Source organism: Capra hircus, chromosome 17 (genome assembly GCF_001704415.2).
Source record: "Capra hircus breed San Clemente chromosome 17, ASM170441v1, whole genome shotgun sequence".
Lineage (NCBI taxonomy): Eukaryota > Metazoa > Chordata > Mammalia > Artiodactyla > Bovidae > Capra > Capra hircus.
Window position 1 is genome coordinate 34,202,252 of NC_030824.1, and position 24,972 is coordinate 34,227,223.

A 24,972-nucleotide genomic window follows, 5' to 3' on the forward strand; every position below is an offset into this window, starting at 1 on the left:
AGTTAAATAAGCAGGGTGACAGTATACAGCCTTGACATATTCCTTTCCAAATTTGGAACCAGTCTGTTGTTGCATGTCTGTTACTAACTGTTGTTTCTCAACCTGCATATAGATTTCTCAAGAGGCAGTTAAGGTAGTAGCCTGGTATTCACATCTCTTGAAGAATTTTCCACAGTTTGCTGTAATCCACACAGTCAAAGGCATTGGCATAATGAAGAAAGTAGAAGTAGATGTTATTTTTTGGAACTCTCTTGCTTTTTCTATGATCGAATGGATGTTGGGAATTTGATATCTGGTTCTTCTGCCTTTTCTAAATCCAACCTGAACATCTGGAAGTTCACAGTTCACATACTGTTGAAGCCTGGCTTGCAGAATTGTGAGCATTACTTTGCTAGTGTGAGATGAGTGCACTTTTACAGTAGTTTGAACAATTTTTGGCATTGCCCTCCTTTGGGATTGTAATGAAACCTGACCTTCTCCAGTCCAGTGGCCACTGCTGAGTTTTCCAAATTTGCTGGCATATTGAGTGCAGCACTTTCACAGCATCATCTTTCAGGATTTGAAATAGCTCAACTGGAATTCTGTCACCTCCTCTAGCTCTGTTTGTAGTGAGCTTTGTATGGCCCACTTGACTTCACTTTCCAGGATGTCTGGCTCTAGGTGAATGATCACACCATTGTGGTTATCTGGGTCATTAAGATCTTTTTTTATAGTTCTTTTGTATATTCTTGCCACATCTTCTTAATGTCTTCTGCTTCTGTTAGGTCCATACAATTTCTGCCCTTTATTGTGCCCATATTTGCATGAAATGTTCCCTTGGTATCACTAATTTTCTCGACGAGATGTCTAGTCTTTCCCATTATATTGTTTTCCTTTATTTCTTTGCATTGATTGCTGAGGAATGCTTTCTTATCTCTCTCATGCTCTTCTTTGGAACTCTGCATTCAAATGGCTATATCTTCCCTTTTCTCTTTTGCCTTTCACTTCTCTTCTTTTCTCAGCTATTTGTAAGGCCTCCTCAGACAACCATTTTGCCTCCTGGGGATGGTCTTGATCACTGTGTCCTATACAACGTTAGGAACCTCCATCCATAGTTCTTCAGGCACTGTATCAGTTCTAATCCCTTGAATCTATTTGTCACTTCCACTGTATAATCATAAGGCCTTTGATCTAGGTCACACCTGAATTACCATGTGTAAAATAGATTGCCAACTGGGATTTGCTGTATGTTGCAGGAAACTCAAACAGGGGCTCTGTGTCAATCTAGCACAGTGAGATGGGGAGTGAGACAGGAGGGAGGTTCAAGAGGGAGGAGATATATGTATACCTATGACTGATTCATGTTGAGGTTTGATAGAAAACAACAAAATGATGTAAAACAATTATCCTTCAATTAACAAATAAATAAAATTTAAAAATGAAAAGGGAGATTGTTACAACTGATACCTGAGAAATGCATAGGATCATAAAATACTACTATATATAATTATACACTAACAAATTGACAAACTAAAAGAAATGGATAAATTCTTTGAAAAAATAGGACAAATTATTATAAAATTTATTTGGAATCATGAAGACCTTGAATAGTGTAATCATTCTTAAGATAGCAAAACAAAGCTGGAGGCATCATGCTTCCTGATTACAAACAATACTGCTACTACTGCTAAGTCATTTCAGTCATGTCCGACTCTTGGCGACCCCATGGACTGCAGCCCACCAGGCTCCTCCATCCATGGGATTTTCCAGGCAAGAGTACTGGAGTGGGGTGCCATTGCCTTCTCCAACAAACAATACTACAACCTATAGTAATAAAAATAATCTTCCATGGAAACAGATACATGTATCAGTGGAAAAGAATAAAGGGCCCAGAAATAAACTCACAGATAATAACATTAATAATAAAGAAACCAAGAAAATGCAATGGGGAAGAATAGTCCCTTAAATAAATTGTGTTGGGAAGATTAGACAGCCATATGCAAAAGACTGAAATTGGACCACCATCTTATACCCTACATAAAAATAAATACAAAATGCATTAAAGACTTGTATGTGATACCTGAAACCATAAAATCTTCTGGAAGGAAACATAGGTGCTAAGCTCCAAGAGTTTGAGCAAACTATTGGAGATAGTGAATGAAAGGTAAGCCTGGCATGCTGCAGTCCGTAGAGTCACAGACACAACTGAGTGACTGACCAACAACAGCAAAGCTCCTTGATATCACACTTCTTGTGGACTTTTGGGCTCTTAGCCAAAAAACAATGGCAACCAAAGCAAAAACAAGCAAGTAGAGTGCATTAAATAAAATGCTTCTGGACAGCAAAGGATACCATCTGCAAAACAACAACAACAACAACAACCTACTGAATGGGAGAAAATATTTGCAAACCACATGCTTGGTAAAGGAGTTAATATCCAAAACATATCAATACCTTAAATACCTCAATAGCAAAGCACCAACAATCCAATCAAAAACATAGGTAAAGAATCCAAATAGATATTTTTCCTAAGAAGAAATTCAAATTGACAACAGCCACATAAACAGATGTTCAACATCATTATCAGAGAAATGCAAATCAAAACCACAGTAAGATATCACCTCACACCTGTTAGAATGACAGTTACCAAAACTATATGAAATAATAAGTGCTAAAGAGGATGTGGAAAAAAGGAAAACCTTGTACACTCTTAGTAGAAATGTCAATTGGTGCAGCCACTATGGAAAACAGTATGGAGATTACTCATAAAATTAAAAATAAAACTACCATATAATCCAGGTGTTCCACTTCTGTGTACTTAACACACTAATTCAAGAAAATGAAACACACTAATGAAAATGAACACACTAATTCAAAAAGATATATGTGTTTCTATGTTTAATACAGCATTATTTACAAACATTAAGATATAGAAGCAAATTACTGCCTATTCATGGATGGATGGATAATGATGTGATACATATATATTTGTGTGTGTGTGTGCTCAGTTGCTCAGGTATTTTCAACTATTTGTGACTCGATGGACTGTAGCCCTACAGGCTCCTCTCTCCATGGGATCTTTTAGGCAAGAATACTCGAGTGAGTTGCCGTTTCCTCCACTAGGCAATCTTCCTGACCCAGGGACTGAATGCATATCTCCCGTGTCTCCTGCATTGCAGGCAGATTCTTTACCTGCTGAGTGCTTCCCTCCAATGGCTCAGCAGTTTAAAAATCCACCTGAGAAGCAGGGGACATGAGTTCAATCCCTGAGTCAGTATGATCCACTGGAGGAGGGTATGGCAACTGACTCCAATATTCTTGCCAGAAAATCCCATGGTCAGAGGAGCCTGGTGGGCTGTGGTCCATGGGGTCACAAACAGTTGGATGCAACTGAGGAGAGCTCTCTTTCTCTCTATCTACCTCTCATACACACATACATATATAGGTACACACACACACACACACACACACACAAATATACACACAGCGAATACTACTCAGCCAAATAAAAAGAAGGAAATGTCATTTTCTATAGCAGACCAAAGGGTGTTATGCTAAATGAAATAAATCAGACAATTTCACTTATATATGGAGTATAAAAAACAAAGCAAACATACAACACAGAACTTGTATATACAGAGGACAGATGGGCAGTTATCAGATTGGAAAGGGTAAAAGAGTTGGGGAAATGAGTGAAGGGGGTCAATTGCATGATGATGGATGGTAACTAGACTTATTATGGTAATTGCTTTGTAATGTGTACAAAGATTGATTGCTTTATGGTTTACATCTGAAACAAGCAAAATATTATATACCATTTTACCTCAGTTTAAAAAAAGCAAACACAATAATCCATAACACAAACCTGAGATGATTTTGTTTAAGGCCATGCCTCTTAAACAATTTTGAATGATCCTGAGATTATGGCACAAAGTGTCTTAGCATCTTGGCAAATTAAACATTATTTTCCATATAACCTGAGGAAATTTCCCAGATATAAGCAAAGTTAGAAAAATTTTATCAAAATAAAAAATTATAAATTTGGAGGCATTTCTCTTTTGAAGCATTCAAAGACATTAAACAAGAATATTAGTAAAATGTAACAAATATGAGTGAATATCTCGCACCTGTGATTTAGGGATTCTTTATAAAGTAGCAAAGAATAAGTGCATAGGTGATGGCTCTCTTAAGCAAGAGTAAAAAGATAACTAAAATTTATACACAAATACATCACTAAGGAAAAGAATTGGCTCAACTCTTTTCTATGGACATCCCACAGCATACAATTTTCACTTCTTTCCATCATCTAAGGTGATGGTCACTTCTTCATGCTCATTTTCAACAGACAACATGGAATGAAGAAATTAATTTCTGCAGTTGTTCAAGTTTTGTCTCATGACGGGGGCTGTACCCTATTGAATTTAGATTCTGAATCTCTAGGTATAAACAGTGATGAAATATATTCCTTCATTCCAGGAAATAAACCATTTGTTTATTTTATTAATATGTGTTGTTCTAACACATTATGAAGTATTTGAAGCTAAAACTGCCTTTACCCACTTTAACACTTCGTAAGCTACAGGCTGTTGCAACTCTAATAGCTAGTATATAGAGATAGAAAAGTGAAAGTGAAGTCATTCAACCATGTTCCAGTCTTTGCGACCCCATGGACTGTAGCTTGGCAGGCTCCTCCGTCCGTGGGATTTTCCAGGCAAGAGTACTGGAGTGGGTTGCCATTTAATTAGTTGTTGGTAATTACAGGAATTCTTAGAGCCAGAACCTTATGATTTAAGTTGAGGCAATTTCACCAACACAGTGATATATAACGTGCTTACCATGCTTAAACAAGTGATTTGGATAATTTTAAATATTCAATAAATGCCTTCCAGATAGTAGAATGGATATGACAGTGTAATAATTCTCTTTAATTGTAATATCTGATTTCATTAAGCTCCTCAGAATTCACAAGGTCTAGATTATATCACATGAGATACACAAATTATACACAACCTCTGTTGATGTACTCACATTGATGTCTTCCAAATCTAAGTTATTGAGAATAATATTGTTTCTCTTCCAAATGATGGGGGGTCTCAGTGCTCCCTGAATGGCACAGCTCAGAACGGTACTCTGCCCCACTGTTGCCGCTGTGATGCTTAGTTTCTGATCTTCAGGCAGACTCAACTGGATAACCTCTGAAAAGATAAAGTGTCAGGAATATTGAGGAGCATGTAGTTTCATAAAGTTAATTAATACAAAGTTTCTGAATACAACTAATTAAAGCTTTTAAATTGTATAAAATGGAGAAAAGCTTGTGATGAAATGAGAAAAATAGTAAATTGTTTCCAATAAAAGGTCAGAATGACATTTCAGTTTCATTGATTGACAGGCATCCTCATGAGGCACAGAACTATTAAACATGAAATGAATATCAGGAGTAGAGTTATAATAAGCCTGGCAGATTGCACCCAGAAGAGAGATAAATTATTTAACTGCCAAATCGACATGTAGTGTGTCACTGGCATTGAAATAAAAATGATGTTGTTTATTCACTGATAGATTTATATTGTGGGTGAGGTGAGATCATTGCTGGCTGGCTTCACAGAACACTAGCATAGCTGAATGGGTAAAATGCATCATTATGCTGGGAAACATAAATTGACTCTAAAGGAGTAAGATTTATTTGGGAAGTTGAAGGAGAAAAAACTGAAGTTCACCAACTAAACAACAATTTCCTAAAATTCTGTCAGCTGCCTCTATCACACAGTGTGAGTACAGTAAAGCCATTTCCTTATTCATAAAATTTACATATATTTAAATAATCATTAACATACTTATAATTATAATGCTATAGCAGGAAATATAATTTGAATCTGGATCTGCTTTCCTGTCCTGATTCCAGACAATCCTTACCAATGTTGGGAATGAACTCTGTTATTCAGGAGAAATGCCTGGGATAATCCCGTCTTCATCCATATGACAATTGCCCTTTAGTTTTCAAATGACATTCACTGGCTCGCTATCATTTCTATGCTATGATGGAGTTGTGCATTTTGATTTTGCTCAGTCTCTTTCAGGAAAGAAAGAGCAAAATCACTATTCTCACTGAAATTTCTGTGGAAGTAGAGAGACTATAATTGTCTTTTTTTCCTTTGTTGCTGTTGACGATATTTTTTTTTTATGATGGGGGAATTGACTGTCAAAAGTGGTGGCTTTTAATTTGCAATCAATATTATCAGGTACAGTTAGTGCTATCTGCTCCCTTCCTTTTCACCACTTGAACTTTTTCTCTCTCTCTGAATGCTGTCTACCTCTTAAGGAGGAAGCTAAATGCTAATCAAATGAATTTTATTGAAAGAGCCTGCCTGCCAACACAGGAGACACAAGAGATGTGGGTTTTATCTCTGAGTCAGGAAGATTCCCTGGAGGAGGAAATGGCAACCCATTCCAGTACTCTTGCCTGGAGAATCCCATGGACAGAGAAGCCTTGAGGGCTACAGTCCATAGGGTCACATAGAGTCAGACAGGACAGAAGCGACTTAGCACACAGAGCGCATTCAACAAACAGTTCTTTGAAGTTTTGGTACTATTAAAAATTGCAATATCAAAAATAGCACACATCTTTGTCTCAGAAGGCCAGTATTTAACATATTGTCCCCTACATGCACTTGTTAAGTGCTGTTATATAAAATCTTGTCTTTAAACCTAAAAGTCATAGTTATTCAAGCCCTCATTATTTTGTGTGGTCAAAGAATGGGGTAGGCAATCTTTTGAAATTGAAAAACCCTATCAGAAGAGACTCAGTCAAATTTATTCTTTTGTTCCTTATATCACTGAATGAAATGAAAGCAATTAGGAACAAGTGTCTTGGCCAGTCATTTGTATTGACAATTTAATGTTCCGTAATGACGTTTATCCATATTCACATTTTATTTCAATGTTCACTGAGTAATAAGACCATAGGGAATATGTTCAATTATCTTTTCTGTAATATTCACTCTGTTGTACTTCTCTATATAATTATGTAAAATCTCTAAAAGAAAATATATTTAACTAATTAGACACATGACATTTTTGATATTTGCAGATAGGGTATCTTTATGTCTTTTTATTTATATTACAAACTTAAAGGGAAGACAGAAAACCATAGAAGTAATAACATAATGTAGGGTACCACATAAGAATTATTAATAATTTTCATTAGCATTCCTGAATTTCAGTTTCTGGTTCCTCATAAAATCATGTACAAGATAATGAGACATTTGATTCTGAAAACAGCATGTTAACATTGGCTATTCTGACATTTAATAATAGAGTTGGTACTGAATCACCTTGAAATACCTTCACTAAACTTTTGCATCTGGTATTAGGTCTTAGGCCATTCAAATAGTTGTGCTTTTGGTAGTTATATATTACAATGCTAATTAGATAACATGAATATTTTAAAATAAATGCCGAGATTTGGCATAACATTATGTAGGACATCCTTTTAAAATGTAATTTTTTGAGAGCTTGCCTAATTAAAATTAAGAATTACTATTCACCCAGGGAATATTAACATGCACAGCAAAAACTTTTATGTTAATTTGGAGATTATGGTTTTAAATGATTTTTAAAATTATCTCAGTAATATGTGCTATTAATTAATATGTATTTTTAAAAATCTTTAGACCTTTTTCCTCCAGGTTTCATGCTACACATTTCACCTTTTCCTTAATAATTATATAGAGCTACATGCACAAATATAATTATATTTACAAGTTATTCTTCAAAATCAAGTGATGCTTTCCTTAAGAAAATTTAGCTGCAAGATTTATTTTATTTGCAAAATTGACATGCTCATCATTAATCATCTTTCTCTGAGTTATTACCAGACTAAGATTTAGTCTCAAAAAATCACAAATGTTAAATATTGTTATTCTTGTATTCTAAGGTCTTTCAACATGCTTTTATGGTAAGTAAAATGTTTATAAAATATGTCACATTATATATTTCATAGAGAAATGATGCTTATACCTAGAAATACATTCACAAAATTAGTTATGAAACTATGTGAGTCAGTTTAAAGAGGTGAGATTGATTGTATCTGAGTGTTTGTGTGTATGTTAGTGATCATAGTTGTTAGTCTAGAAATACGATTTTCAAAGAAAAAATGTTAAAAATTTAATTCTATATCAGTTACAATTAATATACAACTTTGTAGATATATATCAATGATAACATTTTTGTTTGCATTCTGTCCGCAAATATCTTATGCTAGTTATGTACAGGCAAAGCAACTGTTATGCACAGTGCAGCGTCTTTCATTTTAGTACTCTATCTCTTTAGCTCCAATGATAATGCTCATTTGAAGGTCTTGTTTAAAATCATGCATCACATGACAACAAGTCATTTAATGTCCTGACCAAAGGTAAAAGCACATAGGTTAGATATAACAGATATTACTGAGCTTTTTGAAACATGCCAGTACTTTTTTTTTGCCCTATAAGCTAAGCCTCTTATTGGAAGCTGTCTCAAGAATTCAAAGAAGAAACCAGAGACTAGCTGTGGCGTTTCTTTTGATCTCGTATTATGAAGACTATTGCTGCCATTTCCAGATCAGCTTCTTTTGTCTTCTTACTTGGAAAGGCTGAGAGGCAATAAAATAGTTTTTCTATGGATCTCTTTTTATACTTTCACAATTTGACTTAGAGGATTATAAAGTGTTTGTTTTCAAAAGCATGAAAAATTGAATTCTCCTCTAGCAGAACCTGAAGTTGGACAGACAAGAGTAGTTGAATACAACTTTAACCGCTTTATTCCAATAGCAACTAGTTGATAAGAATAACAATAAGAACTATAATAAAAATATTATGTAAATTTCAAGTAGTACAGAAAGGAAGAAAATATTTTGACTATTTGTGAAACACCAATTTATATAAGAAGATCATCTTAGTAACTGAAAATCAATTCTGTATATCATAATTTGTCATAAACAGAATTCTGTTCTTCTTAACACCTACATCTTTTCAAGTTCCTAAGTATATACTTATGTTGAATATCTTATTTAATTGATTGAAATATTAGTCTCATAATTTATTGAGCTGATCATGCTTATAATTTCTACTGTAGGAATGATACCTAGAAGATATTTTATCAGTGATATTTTCAAATAACATGTATTTTCCCTTCTCTATTCCACTAACAGAAATTATTAATTAATTCAAAGCATATAATAATGTAAAAAAATCACAATAAAAGACATTTAGGAAGTATAGAAGGAATGAATTAATTATTTTCATAGTAAGAAAACCATAGTCAATGACAAGCATTTTAACTGGGAAATTATTGTGGCATTGTCTATTAAGAAATAAGTGATTTCCAAATAAATGTTAAGTCTGATCTAAGTTAGACATGCCAATATATACATTAACTTATTATGAAAAAATGTTTTTTATGCTAATTGATTATCTATAAACTATTATATACTTATATAACAATGTGTATTATAAAAACAAAACAAAATGAATTTAAGATAAGAATTAGAAACTTCTTCAATAGCAATGTATTAGACTATTTGGACAAACTCTTCCACTAAAGAAATAAAATAGCAACAAACAAATAAATAACCCTGAATTAAACACACATAATATATTTTAAAGAATATATGAAAGAGATAATTTTTTTTTCTCATTCTTAACTAGGAAAGAAGTAAGACATTGAGAAATTTCCCAGCCTATGTCCTGAATGGTGTCACAGTGCTTTGGGAATTTTTCCACCATAAGAAGATGACAGAGCAGCCTAAATGCCCTATGTGGTTTCTCATAGCTAGAGGCATGGAATAGATGGGATAGGTACCATCTCCCTCTGTGACAGGAGTTTAAAGTGTCTCACCCTACTAACGAACATGTGAATTGCAGGCTACTTTTGTCTAGGTGTTTCATAAAACAGTCTTCCTCTCCATATTAAGATAACATCATTCTAGTTTATCTAACTATTGTTATAAAAATTTTAAATAAAATATCCAGTAAACAATGAAGGATCACATAGCACACACACAAAAAGACTATAGCATTATGAGAATAATTATGAAAATGATCAGCAAGATCAAACCAGTCAATCCCAAAGGAAATCAATCCTAAATATTCCTTGGAAGGACTGATGCTGAAGCTGGAACTCCAGTACTTTGGCCACCTGAAGTGAAGATCTGACTCACTGGAAAAGACCCTGATGTTGGGAAAGATTGAGGGAAAGAGGAGAAAGGGATGACAGAGGATGAGGTGGTAAGATGGCATCACTGACTCAATGGACATGAGTCAGAGCAAACTCTGGGAGATAGTGAAGAACACGGAAGCTTGGCATGCTGCAGTTAGTGGGGTCACAAAGAGTCAGACATGACTTAGTTACTGAACAAGGTATGAGAATAAGGATAAATAAAATAACAACAGTAACAAACACATCAAGTTTGTAAAATTTAGGTTTATGAAAGCAAAATCAGCTTAGAAATTCTAAAAAAATAACTTAAATATATAATCTACAAACATTATAAGTTGATTAAAGAGCCAAATATAAATTATATAAGTAGAAAATATTGCATTGGTCACAAAAGAATTGAATTCCAGAGAACTGAATTCCTTTTTTTCTGAGAGAATTTTGTAAAGACCAGAATAAATGGAAATCTAAAAGTTCAAAGTCTTGTGAATATGGTGGATGAATCAGAACTTCCAGGGAAGCTGTAACAGTTTTTGCCTGGTCAACAAAGAAATATGTGGTCTTGCATTATCCTGATGGAAGATTATGTTTTCTGTTGACTATAATTTTCATCAAATGCTGCTTTTAGTTGGTCTAACTGAGAAAAGTACTTGTTGGAACTAATCACTTGGTTTTTCAGAAGGAGATTATAATAGAGGACTCAGTTTCAATCCCACCATATACACAGCATCGGTTTATTTGAGTGAAGTTGGCCTTTGGTGTGGTTGTTGGTGGTTCATTTTGCTTGCTTCATGATCACTTCCATTCTGCATTATGGTACACATTATATCCATTTTTCATCGCCCATTACAATTTGTTTAAAATACAGGATGTTTTCATTACATTTAAGCAGAGAATCACCTGCAGAAATATGATCAAGAAGGCTGTTTTGCTTAACATATGTGGAACCTAAACATCAAAATGACAAACATAACCAAGCCGTTACATATTATTTTCAGCACTTGATGTGGATATTTTGAGTATGTTGGCTATCTCCCACATGGTGTACTCTTTGTTCTCAATTAATGTCTTTATTTGATCACTATAAACTTCCTCTGACCTACCCAACCTTGGAGCATCCTCCAGGGATAGATAAATCTCCAGCATGAAACTTCTCAAACCACTTTTGACATATCCGATCTGTCACAGCACCTTCTCATACACTGCATAATTTTCCTTTTAGCGTTTCAATTGCAATTTTATCTTTCTTGAAATAATATAATATGCCCACAATGTTGGATTTTTTCTTTCATCTTCAATATTAAAATGGTTACACAAAAAATTACCAGTTTTGATAAACTTTAATGTACAGTTACAGACTTTTTTTTGTGGGGGGGGGCTCCAAAATCACTGAAGATGGTTCCTGCAGCCATGAAATTAAAAGACGCTTGCTCCTTGGGAGAAAAATTATGACCAAACTAGATAGCATATTAAAAAGCAGAGACATTACTTTGCAGCAAATGTCCATCTAGTCAAAGCTATGGTTTTTCTAGTAGTCGTGTATGGATGTGAGAGTTGGATTATAAAGAAAGCTGAGCACCAAAGAAATGATGCTTTTAAACTGTGGTGTTAGAGAAGACTCTTAAGAGTCCCTTGGACTGCAAGGAGATCCAACCAGTTGCTTCTAAAGGAAATCAGACCTGAATATTTATTGAAAGGACTGATACTGAAGCTGAAACTCCAATACTTCGTCCACCTGATGTGAAGAACTGACTCATTAGAAAAGACTCTCATAATGGGAAATATTGAAGGCAGGAGGAGAGAGGACAGCAGAGGATGAGATGTTTGGATGGCATCACCGACTCAATGGACATGAGTTTGAGTAAATTCCAGGAGTTGGCGATGGCAGGGAGGCCTGGTGTGCTACAGTCCGTAGGGTCACAAAGAGTCAGACACAACTGAGTGACTGAACTGAACTGAATGTGCATTGATATGATAATTGTCACAATACAATCAAACAAAATTGCTTTGAATGAAATTAAAAAGACAACAAAGTGCTACTAGAGCCAACTTATGGAAAAACGAAATGAAGTTTTTGGCCAAACTCATAAAAAAACCTGAAATTAAGAATTAAATTGATGTCATTAAGAACAGATTATACCCGTAATAAAAAAAAGAAATATGTCATAAACTGAGAAAGAGCCTAAAAGAAACATTACAGAATTAAAAGCAGAAAATTAAAATTTGAGATATACACAAAAAGGTATGTGAAACCTAGAAGAAACAAAGGTAATTGGGCAGAAGTAGTATTTGAAGAAATAGTAGCTAAGAGATTTCTCTAAATATCAAGACTCTAATCTATAGGTTTACAATCATCAAATGTCAAGCAAAGCAAATGTAACACTAGAATAATCCACACATAGACAGTAGTGACATTGAAGAAAATGAAAGACAAATCTAAAAATTATGTAGATGAAAAAATACAGATTGACTTTGCAGTAAGGAGAGTTAGGCAACTGACACCATGAGTGCAAATAGGAACAAGAAGCTACTGGGATTATACAAGTGATGAAACAAAGTAAAATCAATCTTAGAATTTTATACACACACATACAAATTAAAATAAATATGCTTTCAAAAAATAGTAAGAAAATATATGTCTAGTAACTTGCCTTAAGTTTAATTCTGAAGGCATTTCTTCAGGCAAAGGAAAATGATTTTAGATGGAAGCGTAAAGATTCAAGAGGAAAAGTGAGAAAACAAGGTGCTTAAATATGTATTCAATTTTAAAACTGGGATACTTCAAGAGTGCATGATAATATAATTATACACATTATAATAACAATAAATATATGTTTAATAATATATAATGGAAATAAAATATCTTCAAAATCTTATGGTAGAGAATTATTCTTAAATAAGGACCAAAAAGTTACCTTTACAAAATGATTTATATGTTTGATACATTATTATTTAGATCATTTTCTCTTCAAAAGATACTATTCAGTTCAGTTCAGTTCAGTCATGTCTGACTCTGCGACCCCATGGAGTGCAGCACTCCAGGCCTCCCTGTCTATCACCAACTCCTGGAGTTGACTCAAACTCATGTCCATTGAGTCAGTGATGCCATCTGACAATCTCATCCTCTGTCATCCCCTTCTCCTTCTGCCTTCAATCGTTCCCAGCATCAGGGTCTTTTCTAATGAGTCAGTTCTTCGCATCAGGTGGCCAAGAACTACAGTTTCAACTTCACTCCTTCCAATGAATATTCAGGACTGATTTCCTTTAGGATGGACTGGTTGGATCTCCTTCCTGTCCAAGGGACTCTCAAGAGTATTCTCCAACACCATAGTTCAAAAACATCAATTCTTTGGCACTCAGCTTTCTTTATAGCCCAACTCTCACATCCGTACATGACTACTGGAAAAACCATAGCCTTGACTAGACGGACCTTTGTTGGCAAAGTAATGTCTCTGCTTTTTAATATGCTTTCTAGTTTGGTCATAGATTTTCTTCCGTGGAGCTCCTCTGTCCATGGGATTTTCCAGGCAATAGTACTGGAATGGATTGCCATTTCCTTCTTCCGGGGGATCTTCTCGATGCAGGGATAGAACCCGGGTCTCCAACATTGTAGACAGATGCTTTACCATCTGAGCCACCAGGGGAGTCCTCCAAGGAGAAAGTGTTTTTTTATTTCCTGACTCCAGTCACCATCTACAGTGAGTTTGGAGCCCAAGAAAATGAAGTCTGTCACTTTTTTCACTATTTCCCCAACTATTTGCCATGCAATGATGAGACCAGATGCCATGATCTTAGTTTTCTGAAAGTTGAGTTTTAACCCAACTTTTTCACTCTCCTCTTTCACTTTCATCAAGAGGCTCTTTAGTTCTTCTTCTCTTTCTGCCATAAGGGTGGTGTCATCTGCATATCTCAGGTTATTGATATTTCTCCTGGAAATCTTGATTCTAGCTTGTGCTTCATCCAGCCCAGCGTTTCTGATGATGTACTCTGCAAATAAGTTAAATTAGCAGGGTGACCTTGTACAGCCTTAACATACTCCTTTCCCTATTTGGAACCAGTCTGTTGTTCCATGTCCAGTTCTAACTGTTGCTTCCTGACCCTCACACAGATTTCTAAAGATACTATTAATGGACCAAAAATGCAAGCCACAAAGCAGGAAAAGATACTTTCCATCTACAAAGCTAGCAAAGTTAATATATATAGAATTAATAGACTCTGAAAATTGATACGAAAAAGCTCCAAAGAACTACCAACAAGAGACTCAAAGAAATGCCTTATGAATGAATTAATCCATGGCTAAGAAAAATCTGAAAAAGTGTTCAAAATATACAAATAATCAGTGAGATACAAATTTAAGCCAAATCTTCCAGATTGGTATGGATCACTAAATCTAATGTCAAGAAGAATTTGAAGCAACATGAATTGTTACATAACTTGAAAAATAGTTTCACCTAAAACTTTCTTTCTGCATTGGTAAATGAAGCTCAGCTAGAGAAACTTTCCCTGCCAGCTCATGTTTCCAAGGACTCAGTTATCTATATGCCTTGTGGAAGCCTATAGTATGACACAGAGATGGCAGAATATTCAAGCGTTATAAAGACGTTGCAGAGGAAGCAATAGATATGTACTCAAAGTATCTTTAATATACTGAACAGAGGGAAAAAGTAGAGAGGTTTAAATGTGGAAAAATGAATCTGATAAGGAATAGGAAAAAGAAATCCCAAGTTTATCCTCAGGAAAAGAAGCCACTAGTGAAGAACCTTCTGAGAATTTAAGTGAGAATAGAATTATTTCTTTCACAAGTTCTGAAAGAAAGAAGGACTTATAATCACAAACATAAATAAAAGTATTTTGTAGTTAAAACCAAAGATCATTTTTTTCTCTGTCATTGGTGGGATTTAAAAGCTATGGGGATATGTTTTTAAAAAGACTTTTCCATAAAAGATTTTTCTATAAAACAATGAAGCAAAAAGGTTCATGTTCAAAAGTAGAATTTTATTCTTATTCACTTTATAACTAATAATAAGGAAAATATATTATTATAGACAGGACTGTATTTTGACAAGACTTCAAGTAGTTTTACATGTTCACAATAGGCAGCCTCATTTTCCTTTTTATTTATTCATGATTTTGATATTCTTTCTGTGGTCTTACAAATATAATACAATTACCATTCAACATTTCTGTTCCATTTTATTTAATTTCTTCTTTCAAATAAATTATATATAGTTGAATTTTAAACTGAAGAATAAGACCATTCATTCAATGATATGTATGACACTAACAGCTTGAAAAATAATTCTTTATGAAAAATACTTTTTGTTTGAAACCTGATCTAACAAAAATTGTATCCAACAGGGAATTTGGTTAGCTACCCAAAGTAGTCAAGTTAATTTCAACTTTATGATTTGGAAAAATTGGAGTGCATACAACTGGACAATTTTATCATGATAAGTATATAGTCAGGGATAATAAGGTACTGATATTTCAATATATATTATACCAAGTTTAGTGTCTCCTAACAAGGGAGTCATTCTTTGTAGGACTAGAATAAATGGAAATAATTGTCAACAAGGCTTCCCTGATAGCTTAGTTGGTAAAGAATCTGCCTGCAATTCAGGAGACCTGGGTTCAATTCCAGGGCCAGGAAGATCTGCTGAAGAAGGGATAGGCTACACACTCCTGTATTCTTGAGCTTGCCTTGTGGCTCAGCTGGAAAGGCTACCCACTTCACTATTCTGGCCTAGAGAATTCCATGGACTGCATAGCCCATGGAGTTGCAAAGAGTTGGACACGACTCAACGACTTTCACTCACTTGTTACCTGACATTTGCCAAGACATTGTGCTAAGCAGTTGATTTATTTAATCTTCACATCTATGAGTAGATGTTTAGTGATCCTAACATTTTTTTCTAATTACGGTACCCTCAGGTAAGGAAGAATTAAATAACTGAAGCTCTACCAGACGTCTTGCGATCAGACAGGAACTTTCCCGAATGCAATAGGACACAAAAAGAGGAGTTTAGGTTCATGAACACAATCGGTGAGAAGAAAGGAAACACCCTATCTTTGGATATTCTGTTCAGCAGTTGTCTTAAAAAGATACATGCTGACAAAGGAACCTTCACAGCGTGGGGAATGAAGGCATGACCTATATTACCAGCAACACTCAGATCTGATACATGGCTTGATGGTTTACCAGGTTTGATTTCAAATGCACGCTATTCAGAAGATTCTTCACAGTGATTTAAACCCTGTCTATCTTTTTTTTTTTCTTTTTTATGAAAAGATGGTACCTCTTAGAAATATTGTGAAGATAAGATATGATGTTCTAAAACACTTATAACTACTCCGGGCCTTTAGTAAATTCTCCATAACCTGCAGATGATATTACTAGTGAAGAGCTGTTGAAGTGCTTGTATGTTAAGATAGGCACCATTTCACCCAGTTTATAAATATACATTATGATTTCTTTGAGAAAGGTGAGAAAGGTATTGCTTATATAAAATCACATGGGTTTAATTTTCACAGATATTATTCAAGCATGAGAGAAAAAAAAAGTCTCATGACCCATCAGGCTACTTATGCTCTAGTTTTACATTCATCTACAAACTAAGTGCCCTTGAGGTTGAACTTAAATATATGTATGTTAAAAAAAAAAAGGCTATGACTTTGGAAAGCAGTATGAAGATACCTTAAAAAAAAAAAATGCAGTTGTCATATGACTGCAAACCCACCCTTGGGCATATATCTGGAGAAAAAAAATACAGTCAAAAGAATACATGTATCCCAATGTTTGTTGCAGCATTGTTTACGATATCCAAGACAAGGAAACAAAGTAAACCCCCACTGACATATGAATAAAAAAAGAAGATGTTGTACATACAGATAATGGACTACTCAGCCATTAAAAAGAATGAAATGATACCATTTGCAGCACATGGATGACCTAGAGATAGTCATACTGAGTGAAATCAGACAGAGAAAGACAAATATCATATGATATCACTTACATGTGAAATCTAAAATAGTTGATACAAATGAACTTATTTGCAAAACATAGACAGACTCACAGACTTACAGAATGAATTTATTGTTACCAGGAGTTTGAGATTTACATGTTTCACTGATCCAGCTCACAGAGCCAATTGTCTTGCTGTTCACCCTGTCCATACTGTTCACTGAACCCAGGGTAGGCAAGGTGCAAGCTAAGAGACTGGAAGGAGACTTGAGGAGCCATAGTACCTGCGGACATGTTTATTCTCTCCTGGCTGATGCAACAGCTGTAGCAGCAGCCATAGCATAACCTAGCACAACACAGTCTTCCCCCAGCTGACAGAAGCCATAACAGTGTTCTCTCTTGGTTGGTGAAGCAGCCATGGGCAGCAGACATGCTACAATCTCTCCGCATGGCTGACCCAGTGGACACAGCCATGATGCAGCAGCAATGCTGCCGCTTTTTAGGTGGAGCTTATACTTCCCTACAGCACTAAGTAGCTTGTGAGCAAGCAAGTACCGCTTGGTGTGCATGCACCATGCTGTAAGTGATCTCAGCTGTTACATGATCATTATTTACAAAAAGTGGGGCAAGAGAGCATGATAATGCCATCTTGGCTAATTTGCTCTCTCCCCACACATGTACACATTGCTGTGCCTAAAATGGATAGCCAGCACGGACCTACAATATGGCACATGGAACTCTGCTCAATGTTATATAACAACTTAAATGGGAAGATAATTAAAAAAATAATACACACATGTACACGGCTTCCCAGGTGGTGGTGCTGCTGTTGCTGCTAAGTTGCTTCAGTCATGTCCAACTCTGTGCAACCCCATAAACGGCAGCCCACCAGGCTCCCCCATCCCTGGGATTCTCCAGGCAAGAACGCTGGAGTGGGTTGTCGTTTCCTTCTCCAATGCATGAAAGTGAAAAGTGAAAGTGAAGTTGCTCAGTTGTGTCCGACTCTTAGTGACCCCATGGACTGCAGCCCACCAGGCTCCTCTGCCCATGGGATTTTCCAGGCAAGAGTACTGGAGTGGGTTGCCATTGGTGCTAATGGTAAAGAACTTGCCTACCAATACAGGAGACATAAGAGATTCGGGTTTGATCCCTGAGTTTGGAAGAAATGGCAAACCACTCCAGTATTCTTGCCTTGGACAGAGCAGCCTGGTAGTCTACAGTCCATGTGGTTGTAAAGAGTCAGACAGGAATTAAGTGACTTAGCAGGCACACATGTACATGTATAACTGAATCACATTGTTGTACAACTGAAACTACCACAACATTGTTAATCACTCCAAGATAAACAGTTTTAAAAAAAGCTTGGAACATAATGATAATCACTTTTCTATTTCTAAAAGCTGTGAAAAATATCAATGAAATGTTGAAGTAATCAAGTATCTTTTTCCCTATATAATTTATTGATATAAACATCATACATGATTTGAGAAAATGTTATATTATGATCTAAAAATCTAAATGCGTAAAACACTGAATCATCTTGCTAGCTCTAGTAATTTATATAAAGTATATGATAATTTATAGATAGAATTCAGTGTAGTAATTTGGGGTAAGAAATTGCATAGAAGTACTTCTCATACAATCCTACATGAGGAGTTTGCTGTGAACACTCATTCATCAGTCAAGGTAAAGCAATCGTCTAATCAATACCTATTTCCTGTATGTTAACTGAGTGCTCAGTGGCCTGTTAAAAGCTATGCCAGATATAAGGAAAGAAAGTTAACCTGTGTTCATTCCCAGTTTATCTCTGGGAAACCCTAGGATGTTAATGCAAGAGTCAATCAAACAACACATTATTTGCTCTGTCTTTAATAAATTGAAAAAATTTCACCATTTTTAAAGATACAGTCTGGCAGACAGAGCTAAATGAATGAACTATTCATTCCACACAGTGAAAGAGAATTTGAACATTTCCTACTGAAAAAGACTTTAGCATTGTTTGCCTAATTAAAACAATTCAGGTAAGAGAGATTGCTGTTAGTCATAATGCACTGCTCTTATTGGTTAAACTGAAACTGGGATCCGGAGCATTTGCCTTCACTATGAAATTTTACTGAGTTAGAGTCTCTAAGATGTTAGAGCAAATGGATGTGAAGAATGGGGAATTGAACACTGGCTGTACATTTTGGCAGCTCTTCAACAGCATCAGAAGACTGGGCTTCAGCTATTCAAATCCACAAACAAATTTAAACAATTCATCCAGAATTAATTAGGCCATTGGGGATTGACTGAGCTAATCAAAACCACAGGATACTTTTGTTTATCCTGAAATACCAATTTATTCATTTACAATTGGGAAAGCATCAGGTTTAGTAAGTAGTGTCAGCTGTGAGCCTGGGAATCTCCCTTGTAATGTACAGGTCAAAAGCGTCTCAAGATTGATGACTAGAAAATTACAAAAAAAGGGAGCTGGCTATTCTCAATCCAGTCAAGCACTAATCAGCTAATGAATTGCCCTTTTCAACTCCAAAGACATTTATGTCTAGAGAGCCTTTCTTTTTCTTGTCACTTTCAAGTTTATTGGCAAATTCTTAGTTCTTGCCCTTTGTTTTTTTTTTAACACCATGGATATCACCATGTGTTTGCAACTAGAATATTAACTCAGATAGGCTATGAAAGAATTGAATTATTAGAGCCATCTTCATATCAGCAAATGTTCCCATTATTTGTGCTTAGCAACTACATGCATTCCCATTATTTGTGCTTAGCAACTTAGCAACTACATGCATAGACCAAATCTGACCCACCACCTGCTTTTGTAAAGTTGTATTAGATCACAGTCATATCCATTCATACTGCTGTCTGTGCTATTATTGTCTATGGCTGATTTTAGCTTTATAGGCAGAGTTGAGCAGTTGCTATAGAAAACTTTTGGTATGCAAAGTCTAAAATATGTACACTGCCCCTTCATAGAAAGTTAACTAGTAAACAGAAACACTTCTTTGCTAGTTTACTTTCCTTCAACATGCTTTAGTAATTTAAGTATCATCCCTTGGATTCTGCTCATTCTCTAGGTCAGAACACCAATGAGAACTAAAATATTGTCTGTCATATTAGTAAACAAAGAATGTTGCAGCCATGAAGCCATTGCATCCGGGCTGCCCTGACAGTAAGCCCTGAGAAAGCTCAAAATGGAGACAAACAGGCGGCCCACTGCCAAGACCACCTAGCAGTCAGCGGCTGTAGCCATCACCAAGGGCGCACCCTGAGGAAACGCAGAATACTAGCCCCAGAGAGCTGAGGTGCATATCAAAGGAATGATTTCAAGGAGCCCAGACTCTTGTATCTTCCCATACAGAGAAAAGCACTGAGTTCCTTAACTTGATATATCTGGTTTTCTTTTATTCAGTTCAGTTCAGTTGAGTTCAGTTGCTCAGTCATGTCTGACTCTTTGTGACCCCATGGACTCTATGTAGCATGCCAGGCCTCCCTGTCCATCACCAACTCCTGGAATTTACTCAGACTCATGTCCATTGAGTCAGTGATGCCATCCAACCATCTCATCCTCTGTCATCCCCTTCTCCTGCTTTCAATCTTTCCCATTATCAGGGTCTTTTCTAATGAGTCAGTTCTTCACATTAAGTGGCCAAAGTATTGGAATTTCAGCTTCAGCATCAGTCCTTCCAATGAATATTCAGGACTGATTTCCTTTAGGATGGACTGGTTGAATCTCCTTGCAGTCCAAGGCACCCTACAGTCTTCTCCAACACCACAGTTTAAAAACATCAATTCCTGTGACGCTCAGCTTTCTATAGAGTCCAACTCTCACATCCATACATGACTACTGGAAAAACCATAGCTTTGACTAGATGGACCTTTGTTGACAAAGTAATGTCTCTGTTTTTTAATATGCTATCTATGTTGGTCATAACTTTTCTTCCAAGGAGCAAGCATGTTTTAATTTCATGGCTGCAGTCACCATCTGCAGTGATTTTGGAGCCCCCCAAAATAAAGTCTGTCACTGTTTCCATTGTTTCCCCATCTATTTGCCATGAAATGATTGGACCAGATGCCATGATCTTTGTTTTCTGAATGTTGAGTTTTAAAGCCAACTTTTTCACTCTCCTCTTTCATTTTCATCAAGAGGTTCTTTAGTTCTTCTTCACTTTCTGTCCTAAGGGTGGTGTTATCTGCATATTGAGGTTATTGATATTTCTCCCGGCAATCTTGATCCCAGCCTATGCTTCATCTAGCCCAGCATTTCTCATGATGTACTCTGCATATAAGTTATTAAGCAGAGTGACAATATACAGCCTTGACGTACTCCTTTCCCGATTTGGAACCAGTCTGTTGTTCCATGTCCAGTTCTAACTGTTGCTTCCTAACCTACATACAGATTTTTCAAGAGGCAGGCCAGGTTGTCTGGTATTCCCATCTCTTTAAGAACTGTCCAGAGTTTGTTGTGGTCCACACAGTCAAAGGCTTTGGCATAGTCAATAAAGCAGAAGTAGATATTTTTTCTGGAACTCTCTTGCTTATTTGACTGTTTTATTTTTATTCTTTATAAATAGTAATCTTTTGTAACCCCTGAGCACTACAAGGGAGACTACCTGTTTTTTATTGCAAATGCTTCTATATATCCTGGCTAATTCCTCTTGCCTTTTTGGAGCAGTCTTTCAGCGTTTTTTGAGACGGTGTGTCTCTTGGGCTTAAAGTCTTAAAATGTCCACTGAATAAAGCATAACTCTCAACTTCTAGGTTGTGTATTTTTTTTTTGTTTAGTCGACACTAAGTATAAAGTAATTACAGAAAGGATATGTGAAAATTCTAGCCATTTATACATAGGTGAGTTTGTAAACCTCCAATCACTGAGTCCCTTGTAAATAACAAAAGAATAAATTTTTATTAAAACTACAACAGTTGTGACTTTGAGAATTCACTGCAAAATGTAAATGTGAGTTAAATTTGTCTTATCCAAATGCAATTTCTTAGTCCCTGATGGTGGCATCCTACTGGGTCTATATTCTCCAAGTTTATCATGAAGAACAGTGATCATTTCTCCCCTATTCTTCCCAACAAAATACTTATTCTCTGGGCACAATTCTCAGCCAGAAATGCCATCTGATTTTGGCATGTAAGTCATTCATATTACTAGTCTGTGAACAAGCTTGATTACCAAGAGAATATTTACATTTTAATAGGAAACATTTTAATTCCAATGTGTCTTTAACCAAAAAGATGCTTAATGGAAATGCTTTGAGAAGAAGTCACCTCTGCTACCATTTTCTTTCTAAGAAATCGGAGGAACCTAGATCTGTCTAGGCCTGCCTTCATGCTTTTCTGTTTGACTAAACCATTAAAAAACAACAACCAACAACAACAACAAAAACTTATCTGGATTATAAGCCTCTGATCTCCCTGTCTTAGAAAAATTGTAATTATAAATGCTTTCTCTGCCCCTCTGAGATATAAACCTTCTCCAAGCTTGTTCTGGGTTTTATAACATATGAGTGTCTTTCTCAAGGTCCTAGGAGGTTCCCTTTGATGATCAAGGAAGATAGTACTCTGATTTCAGTATCTGTGAGAATGTAACAGTTTAAATCCAATATGTGCCAATTAGTACACACACATGTCCGAATCCAGTTCAGTGGAGTTGAATTCAATCTCTCCTGCTCTTGTCACAGTCTTCATAAAGTCTTCCTTGTCTTTGTAACTTGTCTGGTGTAGCTTTTCATTAACAATAAAAACTCAGATTCCCTCATCTAAAAAATTGCCAATATTTGCTCACTTTTGTTCTCATTCATGTTTGAGTTTACAAAATATTAATGAAAGGATGGGTAACATTTATTTATGATCTATTGATATAATTCTAGAGAGGACTAGGATTGAAAAAAAAAACAGAGATTTTCTTGGTTTATTTGTACCTCTCCCAAAATAAAAATTCATAAATTTAAAAATCTTTATAAACCTATGATTGTTGTTATACCATAATAGTTCCTTATCACTTGCAAAGCTTGGAATGGCTTTTCTATGTATATGAATGTAGTTTTAATTACTTTAAATATGTATGTCTCAGGATTCTCTAGCCATAATTTAAAATAATATCACTACTTTGAAATTACAAGTCCCATGTAAATGCAATACAAGTGGAAGCTCTTTGGTAAATTAAATACCTAAGAACTCACATCTAGGGTCATTTATCTTCATCATCAAAACAAAGAAGAGATGTGAGCAATTTTACAATGAACTAGATAACTGTGCATGAATGTTCTGTATATTGATTGCTAAAATTAGTGTACTGGATTTAAATTATACAATTTGAAAATGCATTTATACAAATTAGAACTTGTATGACTTTAATTGAAATTCTAAATGTGTAGATCTCAGAACTGCCAAAGCACACTTGATTATTTGAGAAAAGAAGTACTGTGCAATAAACAACCGAATCTACATTTTGAAGCTTTTTTCATGCAAAAATCTCAGTTTTTTGTGTCATTTCAACAATGTTTCTTAATTTTGTGAAGACTTAACTGGCTACTATATCTTTATCCTGCTCATCTGGAAAAATGTTTTAAATAGTACTGACTAGAAATATTAAATACAATTATTTTTGAAAGAAACTTTGAAGCAAACCTGAAAGAGGTTTTAGTGATCCTTAAATAATAACAGTCTAAACTAAAGCATTGTATGAAATACAAGTGAAACAGGTATTTCCTGGTTAAGTAAATAAAAAAGGGAATCAAACCCATATACTAATAAATTCCAGCATCTGAAATATATATTTTTGTAATAAAGTGTCAAATATCCTTATTTTTATATTTAGTTTGAACTTTGTATTATTAATTTTACGTTGTTAAGTGTTATTATTCTGCAATAAAATACATACTTTGTATCAGATGACATTTGTTTATATGTCTAAATTATTATTTTGAGAATATACTTTATGCTTGTTTTAAACTCATGAAGAAATGATTTATAACTGGTTTTGCTTAAATATTAACAGGTGGGTAAAAATAGAAATGAAAAAAATGAAAAGAAAAGAGTTGGTATAGCTGATTCAGTGGAAGAAATGTACAGAATAAATGGCACCAAACAAAAGATACTAACACCAGACAATAACACTATACGCACAGACACACACAATTATAGCATGGGCTTCCCTGGTTGCAGAGATGGTAAAGAATTTGCCTGCACTGCAGGAGACCTAGGTTTGATTTCTGGGTTGGGAAGATTCTCTGGAAAGGTGTATAGCTACCTATGCCAATATTCTTGCTTGGAAAATTCCATAGACAGAGGAGCCTGGTGGGCTATAGTCCATGGGTTTGCAAAGAGTTGGACACTACTAAGTGAATACACGTTCACTTTCAACCCTGCTGAACATAGATGTGAAAGCCCTCAAAAAAATAGAGAGAATCTGATACCAAAATACATTAAAAGGAAGGATCAGAACCATGATCAAGAGAGATTTATCTCAAAGATTCAAGAATGGTTCAATAGTCAACTCAAGAATGGTTCAACAGTGTTATTAACAATCTATTAAGTAAAGCAACAAAATAAAGAGTAAAAATCATATAATCACCTCAATAGAAACAGGAAAAGTGTTTGACAAAAATTCAAACTTAATCTCAACAAAGTGGGTGTAGAGGGCATATACCTCAACATAATAAAGATCATATATGAAAAGCCTACACCTAATATCATACTCAATGGTAAAAAGCTGAAAGATTTTCCTTAAAGATCAGGAGCAAGACAAGGATGTCCACTACTGCCACTTTCATTCAACATAGTTGTGGAAGCCCTAGGCAGAGCAATCAGGAAAGAAAATAAACATAACTAATACA

The 24,972-nt window shown here is 35.3% G+C and overlaps 1 protein-coding gene across 2 annotated transcripts in view; it reads right to left on the reverse strand.

The window, feature by feature from the left end:
- The window catches only part of FSTL5 (follistatin like 5), an 863,982-nt gene that overhangs the window by 301,744 nt on the left and 537,266 nt on the right, over positions 1–24,972 (reverse strand). For both annotated transcript variants that reach the window (XM_018061498.1, XM_018061497.1), the window contains exon 6: positions 5,008–5,174. In XM_018061498.1, coding sequence (XP_017916987.1) covers positions 5,008–5,174 — 167 coding nt within the window. The remainder of the gene's footprint in view (positions 1–5,007; positions 5,175–24,972) is intronic.